At 41.3% G+C, this 16880-nt stretch overlaps 2 protein-coding genes across 2 annotated transcripts in view; both read right to left on the bottom strand.

The window, feature by feature from the left end:
• Positions 1-2019: 2019 nt before the first annotated feature.
• LOC103709986 (cytochrome P450 71AP13-like) lies at positions 2020-4950 on the bottom strand. Its single transcript, XM_039123124.3, has 2 exons — positions 3974-4950; positions 2020-2772 (listed from the first exon to the last, which is right to left on the bottom strand). The coding sequence occupies exons 1-2, from the start codon at positions 4877-4879 to the stop codon at positions 2158-2160; spliced, it is 1521 nt and encodes a 506-aa protein (XP_038979052.3). The 5' UTR covers positions 4880-4950; the 3' UTR covers positions 2020-2157.
• An 11750-nt stretch (positions 4951-16700) lies between these two features.
• The window catches only part of LOC103709949 (cytochrome P450 71AP13-like), a 5816-nt gene continuing 5636 nt past the window's right edge, over positions 16701-16880 (bottom strand). Inside the window, exon 2 of the mRNA XM_008795500.6 lies at positions 16701-16880. This exon is cut by the window's right edge and continues 565 nt beyond it. Within this exon, the coding sequence (XP_008793722.5) occupies positions 16831-16880 (50 nt within the window). The 3' untranslated portion in view covers positions 16701-16830.

The raw sequence follows: 16880 nt of genomic DNA, 5'->3' as shown, positions 1-16880 counted from the left end.
CACTAGTGGTGCCCATGAAAGATTAGTTCGACTTCAGATGAGGCTTTCCTCTTTCATATTTCTTTTTGGACGATCTTTCTCTTCATCCCTCTTCCTCTATCTCTTTCTATGGCTCCGTCCTTTGCAAATCTTATCCCTCTTTTTGTGTGGCTTTGTCCTATACAAACCCCTCATCATACCTTTTCTAATTGAGATCATAACCCACCCAAAAATGTAATCTTAATCGAAACCCAAATTCCTTAGGCCCTAACCCTAACTGGAAACTTAATTCTATCCAAAAAACTTTTATTTCTGAGATGAAGTGATTGTAGAGAGCTATATGACCATAATTATGTGCTCGTTGAATGAAAAGAGCAAAAGCAGTTACTATTCATAGCAGTGTACAGATTGATAAGAAAAATACTAACCCTCTTTGCAAGGCCTCTGTTCAAATTCTTTGAAAAATACCTTTTATACGAGTTATATAAGCTGCATCTAACTCAAATCTTTGTAGTACTGCAGTTCTTTTTATGTTGTCATCCAATTTGCTTTGAATAGCTAATAGCCGCACAAGGCAGCTTTGATTGAATAGATTTAATTGCGTTCATGCCTTTTTTTGTGCTTTTATTTCTCACTCTCATTTTAGTTTAATATTATATAGTGGAGCTCAAGTTGGCAATCTTTTGGAATCATGATCTCTTTTCTCCTCTCCTCTAGATCTAAACATGGCCGGTGAGAACGGGTCCCTCTTTGCTTCTTCTTTTTAGACAAGATTTCAAAGTCTCTAGCTTGGATATTTCAAACTCTCTTATCCCATTGAAGATGTTATGAAGCACTAGATGGTTTCTTTTTTCATAAATTGAGCAAGAAATGGTTGACATTGTAGCAGTCATAGTTGGATAATAGGTTTATGCAGGAATGATAGGATTTGGGAAGACTATAATGGGAAAGATATTATCATAAGTGTTAGGTTATTCTTACTTATAAAATTAGAATGATACTGTATATAAAAACAATCTCTATTGCCTAGAATTATTTATATGACAAGGTGTTTAATATCAAACAATTATTCAATTTCTTCTAATATCTTGAAATGATCAGAACAAGGTATATATAACATACCAAACTATCCATTTTCGGTTCTCATTCTTTAGTTCAATGTATGTAATAGATGTGCTTGCTAACCAATTTATTTTGAAGAAAAACAACAATGACATTTTTTACGAGATAATAGGAGGTTTTGGTCTCCATCCAATTAATTGAGGTAATAAATTATAAAGTGAAATAGTTGGCATCCATGAACAAGCCCCCTTAAGTTTATTCATCAGCATAAACTATTTCAAAAATGGACTCAAGTTTATGGTCCAGTCAAAATTACTTAAATTTTAATTTCAAAAGGATCTGGTTGAGTTGGGCCAGATTCAGAAAACTCAGGCTCGGCTCTAAAAATAGAATGGGTTCAATTTTAAAATCCAATCCGGCCTCACGGGTCATGTAAAATAAATTGGATTGGATTTAATCAGATTGGGTTATAGGTCATGGCCGCCCCATTTGCATATCTCAGAGAGAGAGAGAGAGAGAGAGAGAGAGAGAGAGAGAGAGAGAGAGAGAGAGAGAGAGAGAGAGAGAGAGAGAGAGAGAGAGAGAGAGAGAGAGAGAGAGAGAGAGACGTGATGGCGAGCTGGGTCGGGAGGAGATGGCTGAGTTAACAACTAAAAATTAGGTGATTTCATCAGAACCAATCGTCAGCTGTTTCCTCCTGTCTCTCGAAGTGAGAACATCCCTGTGTTGCAGGCCATCTTTGTCCTTTTTCCTTTTTCCTTTTGGTTCTTTCTCATATGGCAAAAGATGTTGGTCCAATAGAACTCCAAAAGAATTGGACAATTTGCTCAATATATAACTAATTGGACTGACACCTTATGGTTTGTAGGCTTCCATCTCATTTGTGCATACCTTGCTGATCCTATCAGCACACTGCCATGCCAGTAGCTATCTTTCTATTCTACCTCCCATTAGAGAAATAAAATATGGATGAGGATGTTAATATATCAAGTTTATCAGCTTCGATGAGATTTATATATAGATGCACAAAGCATTAGTTATGACATTGCCAACCTACTTACACCACCAAAGGTATCTCTTTGGTATCAGCTATATAGCCTTGTATGTAGAGGCCTCTCAGATGATACTATGAGGTTTGGCAACAGCAACCAGTTCAGCTATCCTATGCATGGTTATCCCAAAGGCTTCCTTCATATCCAGATATTCAGGTTTAACGCCATGAGGAAGCTCCCAGTCAAAGCTGTGCAGAAGCTGCGCCAATGCAATTTCGACACTAGCCATGCCGAATGTGATGGCCGGGCATCCTCTTCTCCCGGCCCCGAAAGGTAAAAGCTCGAAATCCTGCCCTTTGAAATCAATGGAGCTATCCAAAAATCTCTCTGGCTCGAAGACGTGTGGATTTTTCCATGATTCAGGGTCCCTTCCGATCGCCCAAGCATTGACGAATATTCGCGTCTTGGCCGGAATTTGATATCCATCTATGGTTACTTCTTCCATGGATTCTCTTGGGACAAGAAGTGGAGCTGGAGGGTGCATTCGGAATATCTCCTTTATCACCGCCTTTAGGTAATGTAAGTGGGGGAGATCACCCTCGGACACTGTTCTTCTCTCACCAACGATGCTACGGACTTCATCTTGGGCTCTCTTCAAGGCTCTTGGATTCATTAGCAGCTCTGTCATACCCCAGTCCAGTGTTATGAAGGTAGTATCCGTTCCGGCTGCAAACATGTCCTGCAAGAAATTGAAGCACAGGATTTGGGGTACGAGGAATCACAAGGAAGTTGGTCAGACATTGCATCCGGCTACCTCAAAAACAATTTTGACAGTACGTGAACCCTTCACCAAAACCACCCTCCCACCCCAGGAGCAAATATGGGGAAGCCCATGCAACAGTTCAAATAAAATTGGTCAAAACCGATCAACTGGAAGCTTGGTATTGATGATTTGAACTGTTAGATAGGGTCTACTATTTCTAAATTATGTACTGACAAAATATCATGTGATTTATAGATATGCATCCAGTGATTAAAAAACATGCATATTCATATTATTAAAACCGTCTATTTTGGACTAATAGGTGCATGAGCGATGTATATGTCAGAGGTCTCTAAATTGCATACTTTTTTTAATAATAAGTAATTTAGAAATAGCAGACCATATCCAACAGCTCAAATCATTGATGTATGTATCTATGTAAATATATATATATATGTGTCTATGTGTGTCTATCTATAAACATACGTACGTACGTTTGTATGTATACAAAAGTTAGGGACTCCTACTAGTGGAGTTTTCGTGATTAAAAAATTAAAAAAAGAAAGGAAATCGCATGCAATATCCTCTTTCTTCTGCATTATTGATTTTAAAAATTTTAAACTATAGGTACTGATTTGTTCAAGCACTCCAAAAATAAGTAATGATTGAAGCAGAAGCTCGGTCGAATAAAAATAAAACCGGAAATAAAATAGACCTTATGACTAATTATGTGGAAACTATATATGTTACGAAATGCTTTGTTGGATAATTTATATATATATATATTATTTTCTGATTCATACGAATATATTTTTTTAACATTGTATGAATAAATTTTAATTTTATTTAAAAATATATAAATAAATAAATAAAATAGACCAATTTTACAGATCTCACTAGCAAATAAACTATATGTATTGATTTGTTCGAGCACTCCAAAAACAAGGAATGACTGGAGCTAGTAGAAGCTCGATCAAATAAAAATAAAATCAGAAATAAAATAGACCTAATGGCTAATTATACAGAAACTGCGTTGCAGACTGCTACGTTGGATTTTTTTTTATTTTCTTATATATTTTACTTTTTGATTCATATGGATATATTTTTTTCTAAATTTGTGAAAATAAACTTTAATCTTATTTTAAAATAAGGAAGCTAGAGATGAGGTCTCACTCACCAAGATGATGGCTTTAACGTTATCCATGGTGAGAGGCATCTCCAGGCTCCCATCCTGGTGGATGTCAAGCAACACATCCACCAGATCCTTGTCCTCCTCGCTCCTCTTCCTCCTCTTCCTATGCTCCTCTATTATCTCATCAAAGAAGCAATCAAAGCGTTTGAACGTCCTCGCCAGCCTCCTCTTCATCCCCGTCACCGCATTCACCCACTCCAAGGATGGGTAGAAGTCCGCCAGGCTGAACCCCCCAAGCAAAGCCTGGTACTCCTCCAGCATCTTCTGAAACCCGTGCCGATCGTACTCCCCGCCCTCCGCAAACTCCCTCCCGAACGCCGCCCGGCACAGCACGCCGTTCGCGTACAACCCCAGAAGCCTGCTCAAGCTCACGGCGCCTCCCGGGCCCGACGAGGCGGCGGCGATCCGCCTTACGAGCTGGTCGACCTCCGCGGCTCTCGCGGGGCGGTACGACTCCACGCGCCTGGCGCTCAGGAGTTCGAGGGTGCAGATCTTGCGGATCTGGCGCCAATAGTTGCCGTAGGGGGAGAAGACGATGTCGGTGCAGCCGTAGAAGAGCTGCTTCGCGGCGTGGAGCTGGGGCCGGCTCGAGAGGGGAAGGTCGTGGGTGCGGAGGACTTCCTTGGCGGTTCTCGCGGAGGAGACGATGACGGTGGGGATGTGGCCGAGGGTGAGGTGGAAGATGGGGCCGTACTTATGAGCCAGGCGTTGGAGGGAGAGGTGGGGCATGCGACCGAGCTGGTGGAGGTTGCCGACGATGGGGAGCGGCGGAGGACCGGGCGGAAGATTGGTCTGCCCTTTCTTTGGCAGATGAGTTCTAACCAACATGAGTACTACTAGTGCTGTAGATGCTAGAATCAAGACCGTGGATGGCCATTCCAGGAGAGCCATGAAGATTTCCCCCGTTGAGGTGAAACACAGAGGAAAGCTGTATAAATACGATGAAGTGGAGCTTGGTGAAGTGGTTGATCTCACATCCGTAATCATTTTATTATTAAAAATATATTTCTATACTTGCCTCATATCCCTCTCAAGTCGGGTAAAATAGATGAGACAGATAATAGGAATCCGATTGGATAGATAAAATGAATCGGATTGGATGGATTGGGTCCGATCTAATATTTGATTCAAATAGGCTGCCGTGATTTTTGTAGAATATATATTTTTTAAGTTCAATAATAATAATTTTTGAAGTAAAAGAGGGAGGAGGAGAGAGACAATCAAGATGAACAAGACTGTGCGCTATCATCTATCGAGTGAATCAAAGAAGAGTGAATTAAAATTATTTTATATCTAATTGGGTTTCGAATGGGTTATACTATCATCTGCATCCTATCCGAACCCGCTTTGAAATCCATGCTCGCCTCAAGTTTAAATGAGTTAGGTAAATTTTGTCCCATTGAAGTTGGATCGGATTGGGTATCCGAAAGGCGGGTTAAAATTGTCACCTTCAAGTTCGAGGCTCGAGGGGACGAGGACAAAGGCCCATTGTCGTCACGTTTGACTTTTGATAATGGGAGGGGAACTTTTGGGGAAAGGATTTGTGGATGAGGCTGGGCAAATTGACAGCACCCTTTGTGGAGGGGTACGGTCCACTAGATGAGAGAGATAATAATCCCATCATGTACCGGATATGCGTGCATAGAATTATTTGGTAAGAGAGTCTGAATGCGACCAAATTAACTGGTTGGTAGCTATGGTCGCGGAGCTACGGAATCTTATGAGGCAGGGTTGTAACTTTCAACGGGAAGGAGGAATCATCTTTTCTTTGCACAAATTTACCGTTAGGTAGGCTGTATAAAGATTGCTTCAAAATTCATAGTGGTTGAATAAATTCAAAGTTTTGACCCAAAAAAAAAAAAAAAATCAAAGTGACCTATGAAAAATATAATCCAACCATCGGTGTCGTAAAAAAAAAAAAAAAAATTAATCATTATTTTATGCAAAACGTGCAACCCGAACCCCGCCAACAGTATGGACCAATTGTGTACTAGAAATTTTTCAATTTTTATTGATGTTGACAAATATATTTTCCAACAATTTTCTAGTGGAAACAAAAAATAATAATAAAAGAAAGGTAAGGGCAGAGAGCCGTCACAGTCTTAATTTGTCTTCATATTACTATCATTATCATATCACAGACCATGTGCAATGGCATCCGATGGAAAGCTCCCAGATAAAGGAATTACGTTTTACCAAAAAGAGAAGCACAGTGAATAAAAGCAATTGTGTTTAATTAGGAAGCAATATGGTGAGCCATGGCAAAAGGGCATAGTGACGAGTTGGTATTTTGGATTACTAGCCTAATCTTCTGAAGGCATACAATTGGGGAAAAGTTCTATAAAAAAGTCCAAGGAGGAGTATTAGAGAGGATTTCGTTATGAGGTGCCAATTGTATGAGAAAATTCATAGGCATCAGAAGTTATTAAAAATCCTTGAACTATTGCTGGTCTTCCTCTTAGTCAAATGATTCTTTGAATTCTTGTACACAATTAAATCAATGCAGAATTCTTGTACACTATTCATTGGTTATTTGTGCTAATTTAAGAAATTTTTATGCTATATTTGTTGTTTGTACTACTGTTTTTGCTATCAGTTAAGTGGCTTTCCCATATTTATATTATGCAAATAAATACAATGATAGCTCAGAAAGCACTTGTAATAAGTTTTGATTGGTTGTAGGTATAACTATAACAACTCCATAAAACATTAATCAAGATTCTCTACAGTACGGCCCGTGCACCGCAGAGTGTTGTGCATCTCTAAATGGCAACCATCAGGAGATGAATGGCCACTAAACAACATGCGCTGTGTATGAAAAGATACACACTTATGGACTACCTTGTTTGATAGCTGTCTATCTCTTGATGGCGGCCATCCATGACCTACAGTACTCTGCAGTGCCACATGCACACTGTAGGGACCCGTGTTCATAAAACATACTCATTTTTATCTTATGACCCACGGAATAGCATGGCCAACTCTGCTTCCATATAATCAAGACATCTCTAGACTCCTACGTGTTGCAGGGCAAGCTTATAGGCAATCTACAGCTCATAAAGTGCCTACTTCATTTTTCATTGGACAATACCTAACCTGCAGTAATATGGTGCAAGTTGAGCTAGTTTAGCAAAACCTGACTTGACTTGATTGGGTTGGGCCAATATAAACCTAACTGTTGGGTTTTGCTAGGGTTCGAAATTGTCGTCACAACTTCAAGGTAGGGGAAGTTTGGGTTGAAAGTTTGGCAGCCAGGATCCAAACCAAATTTCTACATTATAGTATTTAAACCAACCCAATTCAAGCTTCTTGTTGTCTTATTCTAAACAAACCTGAGAGGTATAGATTTCTGGATCGAATATTGCTTGTATTGACTTGATCTAACTTGACCTAAACATATCCAGCCTAAACTGTGTTTGGGTTGAAAATTTAAAGTTGGATCAGGTTGGGGCATTATTATTCGGTTGGGTTTGGATTGGATATTTCTCTTAACCAAGTTTGGATTGGGTCGGTACATGTTTCAAGTAACCAACAAACTCAAGAACACCAAGGTAGGTCTGCGGAGGTGGAACAACAGATCGGTTGGAAACGTTCATGTGAGATTATAGAATTTGGAGGCAGAGCTGGTTGAGCTTTAATCAAAGAAAGCAAATTCTGGAGGTCCATAGCGCTCTACTACTTCTTACTAAATTGGCTGAGTATAATAGGTTCTTGAGATAGCAAAAGATATTTTGTGTTGCACCCCCAACCTGAAATCACGAGCCAGAGATTGCGGCAACCACCGCATACTCATAAAAAACTCTTTCTATAAGCATGCAAGGCATCTCATCCGGATATAATAAACAAGCAGCGGAATAAATTTAAATAATCAATATTAAAATTTTAATTTAAATAATTAGAATCCTATATTAATATCTCACGAAACCAACAATGTTTTAAAAAAATTACATCAAACTCTAGTCAAACCCTGATCTAAATTAAAAATATTAAATTCAGCCTCTAGTCACTCTCTCGATCATAATCTCGTGCCATTTTAGTTTTCAGATCTATAAAAACAGTAAGATATAAAGTAATAAATTAGATAGCCCAGTAAGTAATGAACACTTTAACTAAAATAATTAGGCAATAAATTATAAAATTATTTAAAAAAAATAAGCAAATGTAGTTCATTAATTCAAAACCAAATTCAAGTATGTAGATTTATCAAAACATTGTCCATGCCAAATTCCATCTTTCTCAAAATCAAATTTTGTTTATAAATTCAAATTCTTTCAAATCACCATGTTTATCCCATCAACCATGAACTATGACCACATTTTTTCTGTGGCAGATCATGATATTGCATGTCTTCTTGCGGTGTCTGCATATCATCTTACGGTAAAGTCCTTCAGGACTACGTATCTGCTTGTGGTATGTCGCGCATCTTCTTGTGACATAAATCTTTCAGGACAAATCAAGTGCCAATGTATTAGCCCCCATTGGTAGGGTCCTTAACATGTCAGGCTAAAAGTTCAAAACAATCATGCAGTTCATATCTCACTTCAACAAAAATATAACAAATCATAAGATATCGAAATCAATTGAACAAGTTCGATATTTCCAAGCATGCATTATCATAATATTCCAAAATAAAGCATATTTAGTAATAAAATATCATTCATCAAATTCATACAACATGAATAATATGATTTAATATAATAATCTTATAATTTTTCGATAAATCTAGAAAAAGGATTATATTACTTACTTTGTGAGTGAAACCGGACTATATATTCAATTAATTTCTAAAATTTCTCTGAGAATCTAAGACTCTAGCAAACGCTCAATTGAAATCTTCAGTGAGTACCGTGAGCCAAGAGTGTTGGAAGTCAAGAGGAGAAGAAGGGACCGACGATGATCTAGCGATAATGATCTGTAGGCTCAAGTGTGGCGCATCCAAAGGAAGACCAGTTGAAAATTCAGTTTCTGCAAGGCTGGGGTCGATTCATGGAAAGCTGGGGTCGACCCATGAAGAGCTGGAGTCGACCCCAGTGAAGGAAGGGTCGACCCAAAGAAGTCACAGGGAGACGACAGAAAGCACTTCTCTGTCGGTCTCAAGTGGGGTCGACCCCTAACAGTCCGGGGTCAACCCCTAGGGTCGACCCCAGTGAAGGAAGGGTCGACCCCAGGAAGTCACAGGGAGACAATAGAGAGCTGTTCTCTGTCGTCTTAGGAGGGGTCGACCCCTGTCTGCAAGGGATCAACCCCTGAAGTATAGGGGTCGACCCCTGATCTGCAGGGGTCGACTCCAGCGCTGTGCCAGGCGTGCCATTCAGTCAATAACGGAAATTTTTGGTCTTTGACTGGCTTAGGGACTTCATGATTTAAGTTTATAAGGGTCTAAGTCATTCTTGGGCTAGGTTTAGACTCAAGAAGAGAGTGTGTAAGTCACGGACTTGGATTGAGTGCTTTCTAATGTGGCTTAGGGGGAGATTGTGTTGGCTTGGGATTAGACTAAAATTGGGAGCCTATATAAAGACTTGATGTAATCAGTTTTAGGGTTGAGAGAGAGGGTCACTTGTATTATTTTCTGGAGAAATAAGAGCCACCAGAAAACTTCTCCCACATTCTCTCTTCTCTTCCTCTTTTTCTCCACGAAAATCCTAGTTTGTGATTGTGGTTCTTCTTCTCTTCTTCCTTCTTTCTCCACGCAGCCTGACGCCCTAGGGGACGCCCTAGGTTAGCGGTTATCAGGGATCCACACGCTTCCACACAGCGCCAACAATTGGTATCAGATCGAGGTTTTGGCGTGGGAAAGAAGAAACGAAGGAAAGACATCAAGAGGAAAGCAGTCCGCTCATCTCCCTTCAAGGTGATTTCTCAAATCAGATTTGTGTTTATTTGTGATTGTAGTCAGGCCAACCATGAACAATAACATGAAGGTGGAGTTTAAGAAGTTTAATGGGAAGGAAAGCTTCTCTATGTGGAAGGTCCGGGTGGAGGATCTCTTGGTGAAGAATTATTTGGATTCGGCCTTGGAGGACAGGCCGAAGGGTATAACAGATAAGGAATGATTTTCTTTGGAGAAAAGGGCTTGCGCTGCCATCAGAGAATGCTTAGCAGATTCAGTCTTATACAGCATCCTAGAGGAGAAGACACCCAAGGGATTATGGACAAAGTTGCATACCATGTATATGGAAAAGAATATGTGCAACAAGCTGATGTTGAAGAAACAATTGTACAGCCTTCGGATGCATGAAGGTGGAGATATTGTTCTTCATATTCAGTGGTTTGACCAGGTTTGCAATGACTTGCAGACCTTTGGGGTGAAGATGGAAGAGGAGGATAAATCTCTACTCTTGCTTTGCTCGCTGCCAGGTTCTTATGATCCTTTGGTAATTACTTTGCTGTATGGGAAGGAGACGCTGAATTATGAAAACATAATTTCTGTGCTAAGATCCAATGAGCAAAGGAAAAGATTGACAAAGGATGGAGTTCCTCAAGAAGGTCTTACTGTCGGAGAGAGGCCTGGGAGAGGGAAAGAATGCAGCAAGCAAAAAGGATGGTCAAAGTCCAGAAAAGGTAAGAAAGAGTTCAGATGCTACAAGTGCAATGAAGTAGGACACTTGAAGCGAAATTGTCCGCTTTGGAAGAAGCATCAGGAAGAGAAGAATGGCAAGGATTAAGTCAGTGTCGTGGCTGATCTCAAGGTGGACGATGACCTTTTGTAGTTTCGGATGATCACAGGAACAACACGGATATCTGGACAATGGATTCAGCCTGCTCTCATCATTACACACCAAAACGGTCTTGGTTTGCTACATACACCAAAATCGATGAGGAGAGTGTGACACTAGGAGATGATCATCCTTGCAAGGTGGCCGGCATTGAGACCATCAAGGTGAGGATATTTGATGGGATGGTGCGGACTCTTACCAATGTAAAGCACGTCCCGAATCTGAAAAAGAATCTAATGTCACTTAGCTACTTGGAGAAGAATGGTTACAACTTTAGTTGCTATTCCAGGAGTGGTATTTTGAATATATCCACAGGAGCCATGGTTGTGATGAAGGGGAGGAGGTTGGAGAATAATTTATACAGGATGGAAGGGTCCGTGGTGTGTGGGGGACCCGAAACAGCAGCAGTGGCACAGGGCCAGCAGGAAGCATAACGGTTGTGGCATTACCGCCTTGGCTATATGGGAGATCATGGTATGAAGATGCTGAGCAAAGATGGACTGATATCAGATCTGGATGGAGGAGTTTCAGAGATGTGTGAGCCTTGCCAGTTAGGAAAGCAACACAAGGTGAAGTTTTCCATCAGTACTACACGCAACGAAGGTACCCTGGAGCTAGTGCACACGGATGTTTGGGGACCGGCCCCGGTCACAGCTAGTAATGGGGCAAGATATTTTCTAACCCTTATTGATGACTTTTCAAGGAGAGTTTGGGTGTACTTCTTGAGAAAAAAGTCAGAGGTCTTCTCTAAGTTCAAAGCCTGGAGGGCAGAGGTAGAGAAGGAGAAGGGATGCTGCATGAAGTGTGTGCGGTTCGACAATGGTGGCGAATTCACAAGTAAGGAGTTTCTGAAATTTTGCGAAGATTGTGGGATCAAGAGGCAATTTTCAGTAAGGAAGACTCCTCAATATAATGGGGTGGCCGAAAGAATGAACAGGACTCTCATGGAGAAAGCTAGATGTATGAGATTGCAGACAGGGCTTCCCAAGGTGTTTTGGGTGGATACAGTAGACACAGCCTGCTACTTGGTGAATCGATCTCCTCATACAAAGCTAGATGGGAGGATTCCAGAGGAGCTATGGTCTGAAAAAAAGGTGGAGGTTGGTCATCTTAGAGTATTTGGGTGCACGGCATTTGTGCATATAGATCCCAGTGAGCGGAGCAAGTTGGATGCCAAGTCACGAAAGATGGTGTTCATAGGATATCTGCGTGGAGTCAAGGGTTATCGACTGTGGGATCCGTTGAAGAAGAAGACAACTATCAGTAGGGATGTGGTCTTTGATGAGAATTCTTCCTAAAGATGCAAAAGGTGGAAGAAGAGCGGGGGGAGAACCAACCGGACAGGATTGGACAGTTAACTTCTTATTCAGTTTTACCTTTTGTAGGTGCACCAGAAGGACATGAAATTCAGGTGGAGCACCAGTTAGAGGTGCCTCCACATGTGGAGAGGAGCGAGATGCTAATTCGAAGACGAGATGTGCAAAGGGAAGAACAAGATCCCAGCAGAAGCATCGGAGTCGCACTGCACAAGCCTAAGCGGATTGTGTGGCAGCCGGAGAGGTATGGTTTTGGCGAAACCATGTCTTATGCATTGGTTGCTGTGAATGGAGACCCGAAGACCTATGAGGAGGCATTGGCACACCAGGATAGCGATAGGTGGGTCCAAGCTATGGTAGAGGAGATGCAGTCTCTTCAGAAAAATCAGACTCGGCGGTTGGTGCAGTTGTCAAGTGAAAAAAAGCCCATGGGATGCAAGTGGGTGTTCCAATGCAAGGAAGGACTTTCAGATAGAGAAGGCATCACAGAAGCTGCCAAGAAAGCTCTATGGCTGAAAGGATTGGCATTGAAAATGAGATTTGCACAGAAGGCTGTCAGGGTGCATTGTGATAGCCAGAGTGCATTATCTTTGGTTCAGAACTCGATCTATCATGTGAGGACCAAACATATTAACATCAGGTACCACAGGATTAGAAAATTGGTGGAAGAACGTGAAGTGGAGCTAGCCAAATTTCATATGAAGGAGAACTTGACAAATGCACTGACCAAGACTCTTCCAAGGGATGGCTTCCTCAGGCGTGTGGCGCTGATGAGATTGATGGACCAGGAGAAGCTTGCAGAGGCTTTAGAGCGCCAAGGTGGAGATTGTAGGCTCAAGTGTGGTGCATCCAAAGGAAGACCAGCTAAAAATTCAGTTTTTGTAAGGCTAGGGTCGACTCATGGAAAGCTGGGGGGTCGACCCATGAAGAGCTGGGGTCCACCCCAGTGAAGGAAGGGTCGACCCCAAGAAGTCACAGGGAGACGATAGAGAGCACTTTTCTGTCGGTCTTAGGTGGGGTCGATCCCTGACTGTTAGGGGTCGACCCCAGTGAAGGAAGGATCGACTCCAGAAAGTCACAGGGAGACGACAGAGAGCTGTTCTCTGTCATCTTAGGAGGGGTCGACACCTATCTGTGAGAGGTCGACTCCAGTGCTGTGCCAGGCATGCCATTCAATCAATAACGAAAATTTTTGGTCTTTGACTGGCTTAGGGATTTCATGATTTAAGTTTCTAAGGGTCTAAGTCATTCTTGGGCTAGGTTTAGACTCAAGGGGAGAGAGCATGTAAGTCATGGACTTGTATTGAGTGCTTTCTAATGTGACTTAGGAGGAGATTGAGTTGGCTTGGGATTAGACTAAAATTGGGAGCCTATATAAAGGCTTGATATAATCAGTTTTAGGGTTGAGAGAGAGGGTCACTTGTATTATTTCCTGGAGAAATAAGAGCCGCCAGAAAACTTCTCCCACGTTCTCTCTTCTCTTCCTCTTCTTCTCCACAAAAACCCTAGTTTGTGATTGTGGTTCTTCATCTCTTCTTTTTTCTTTCTCCATGCGGCCTGACGCCCTAGAGGACGCTCTAGGTTAGCGGTTATCAGGGATCCACACGCTTCCGCACAGCGCCAACATGATCGACAAAACATGTCGGTGGTGAGGCGAAAGGGGATGTCGGGGTCTAGCAATGATGCTTGGCAAAACTTTGTTAGCAGATGGAACCAGGACCCACCCACAGTACCACCTAGTCTCCCACCTCCGAGAAATAAATTGGATAAAGAAGACAGACAATGGCTCTTAGCAGAAATTACTGGAAGTTATGGCACCTCTAAAATATATGGATTCCAACGGATCTCATGGGCCTGATGGTTTCTCACTTGGTCTCTGCAACGGTTATTGGAATATCATTGGCATGGATATTTGCAAAGCTATCAAAGAGTGCTTTATAAGAAGTCCAATGCCAGAGGCATGGAAGACAACTTTTGTCAAACGCCTACCGTGCGAAATCATTAGAGACCTGTAGTCTATGTAATACAATGTACAACTTGGTGGCTAAAATTCTTGCAATTTGCCTAAGAAACAATCCTTAGTTTTAAAAGAGAAGAATGATTTTATAGAATTATCTCTAAATATTTTGATTATAATGCTATATCTTCCGATTAGAGAATGTGGTGCTATGATCTCTAATTGAGTTATCCAATGGATCAAATATAAATGGAATTACTTGGTTCAAGTGAGGGATTCCTGATGCTTTGCTGCCGTTAATTCTGGTTACATCTTTTCATTACTATAATCTGATTTTAATTTATTTTTAAACATTCACATCATGTTTTACTGTTTTGATATTTCTTCTTAGTTTTGTAGTTTCTTTTAGTGTTTCTACCTTCTCCCTATGAAATCGACCTCCCAATCTATATTGTGACAGCTGCATTATTCTTTGGGCGTAATCAAGCCACCATCCTATTTTTTTCGGTTAATTCCATAGAGCTTGGGGAAGAGGGTTTGCAGAGAAGCATCACAAATCCAACAATCTTTCCAAAAGGGTGTTCCCTCACCATTGCCAATTTGAAATTTTGCTCTAGTCCATAATACGAGTAAAGCATTAACTGCATCTCTCCATAAATTAGAACAATTTTTACTTGGCCTCTAATTCATAGATAGCTTCACCTTTTTATGATAAGTAAAATGCATCTGACTTTTCCAAATGTCTGAATCATTTGTAAGATATCTCCACCCCCATTTGCCAAGTAATGCTTGATTAAGCTAACTAATGTTCTTGACATCTAAACCCCCCTCTTCCTTTCCAAGACAAACAGTGCTCCAATTTACTTTGCAGGAGGCTTCTTTACCATTCTTATCACCACTCCTTAAGAAGGATCTTCTATATCTTTCAATTCTTTTGACGACCCAAACCGGTAATTTAAAAATGGACATGAAATAGAGGGGAAGGGCAGTGAGTACAAAATTAGTGAGGATTATTTTTTCTCCAAAAAAAGAGGTATTTACCCTTGTCGCTAATCTAGCTTCAATTCACTTCAAAAATGACAACCAATCTCTCTTTGCAAGCCTACCACTACATAGTGGTAAACCAAGATACTGAAGTAGAAGGGGGGCAAAAGAGCAGTGAAGCCATTTAGCACAATCGTATGCCATGTTATAGTCCAGACCAATAGGCTATATAGAGCTCTCTTTGTAATTGATAGACAATCCAGAAGTAAGCTCAAAATAGTATAGGATTCACTACAGAAAAAAGTGGCTTTTCCAACAATAATCCACCGATGCTATACAAAAGCATCGCTAATTTAGTCACCGCGCCAAATTTTGGCAACGCGGGCAGGTAGCGTTGGTATATTACAATGCTTAAAAGTGTCGGGAGTGGAAAGATAGCTATAACGACACTTATAAGCGTCGTCAAAAGCCTAAGTTAATATGACGCTTTTTAAAACAATCGTCGGAAGCCTTAGTGCGCTAAGCAACGCTTTAGAAAGTATCGTTGGAGGCCTAATCGTCCTCCTAGGACGACGCTTTAAAAAACATTGTCAGTAGTCTATCTCGCCCCAAAGTCAACGTTTTAGAAAATATCGTCCGGGGCCTAATCGCCCCTAAAACGACGCTTTACAAAGTGTCGTCAGAGGCCAATTCCCCCCATGATGCTTTAGAAAGCATTATCGGAGGGCAATTGCCCCCCCCCCCCCCCCCCCCCCCCTCCAAATAAATTTCTAATCATCTCAAAATCCCTAACCCCTTCCCAAACCATTCCGACCCAGCCCCCCCTACAAATCCCTAACATCTCTACTCCTCAATGCCCTCCTTATTCTCCTCCTCTTCCTCCTTCGTCTTCAGGGGTTGTGGAAGGGCGCCGTCAGGCGAGGGAGGAGGGCACTGATGGTGAGGTCATCGAGCCAAGAGATGGCACTTGGACTAGAGTTTATTCATTAGCATAAACTATTTCAAAAATGGACTCAAGTTTATGGTCAAATCAAAATTATTTAAATTTTAATTTCAAACAGATCAGATTGGGTTGGGCTAGAATTTCGAAAACCTAGACTCGGCTCCGAAAATAAATTGGGTCTAATTTTAGAACTCAACCCGGCCCCACGGATCGTTTAAAAAAGATCGGACTGGGTTTACTCAGGTCGGGTCATGGGTCAACGTGACCCATTTGCACCTCTACTAGTTTTAGAGAGAAAAGAGAGAGAGAGAGGTGATGGCGAGCTCGGTCGGGAGGAGATGGCTGAGCTAACAACTACAAATTATGTGATTTCATCAGGCCTCTCAATGCCGATATGAGAGAATCATCATTTCCATATGGTTAGACCGAGCATTCTTCCTGAAGGGTAGCTACACGCTTATAGCCAAAGTGCATCCACATTGTGTTCAGAAACTGAGAATTCAGAACCAACCATCAACTGTTTCCTTCTGTCTCTCGAAGTGAGAACATCCCTGCGTTGCAGGCCATCTTTTTCCTTCTTCCTTTTGGGTCTTTCTCATATGGCAAAAGATGTTGGTCCAATAGAACTCCAAAAGAATTGGACAATTTGCTCAATATATAACTAATTGGACTGACACCTTATGGTTTGTAGGCTTCCATCTCATTTGTGCATACCTTGCTGATCCTATCAGCACACTGCCAGTAGCTATCTTTCTATTCTACCTCCCATTAGAGAAATCAAATATGGATGAGGATGTTAATATATCAAGTTTATCAGCTTCGATGAGATTTATATATAGATGCACAAAGCATTAGTGTATGACATTGCCAACCTACTTACACCACCAAGGATAGGTCTTTGGTATCAGCCTTGATGTAGAGGTCTCTCAGATGATACTATGAGGTTTGGCAACAGCAACCAGTTCAGCTATCCTAT

The sequence above is a fragment of the Phoenix dactylifera genome, chromosome 4 (assembly GCF_051530095.1).
Source record: "Phoenix dactylifera cultivar Ajwa chromosome 4, Ajwa_hap1_PhDact_Kaust_v1.1, whole genome shotgun sequence".
NCBI lineage: Eukaryota > Viridiplantae > Streptophyta > Magnoliopsida > Arecales > Arecaceae > Phoenix > Phoenix dactylifera.
Note: the sequence above shows the minus strand (reverse complement) of the source record. Positions and strands in the feature narration are given on the sequence as shown.

Excerpts from the sequence above, each read along its gene's own strand:
- LOC103709986 (XM_039123124.3), bottom strand. The coding sequence starts at position 4,879 with ATGGCTCTCCTGGAATGGCCATCCACGGTCTTGATTCTAGCATCTACA. Across the intron at positions 2,773-3,973 it reads ACGTTAAAGCCATCATCTTG|GACATGTTTGCAGCCGGAAC; the intron begins GTGAGTGAGACC and ends AATTTCTTGCAG.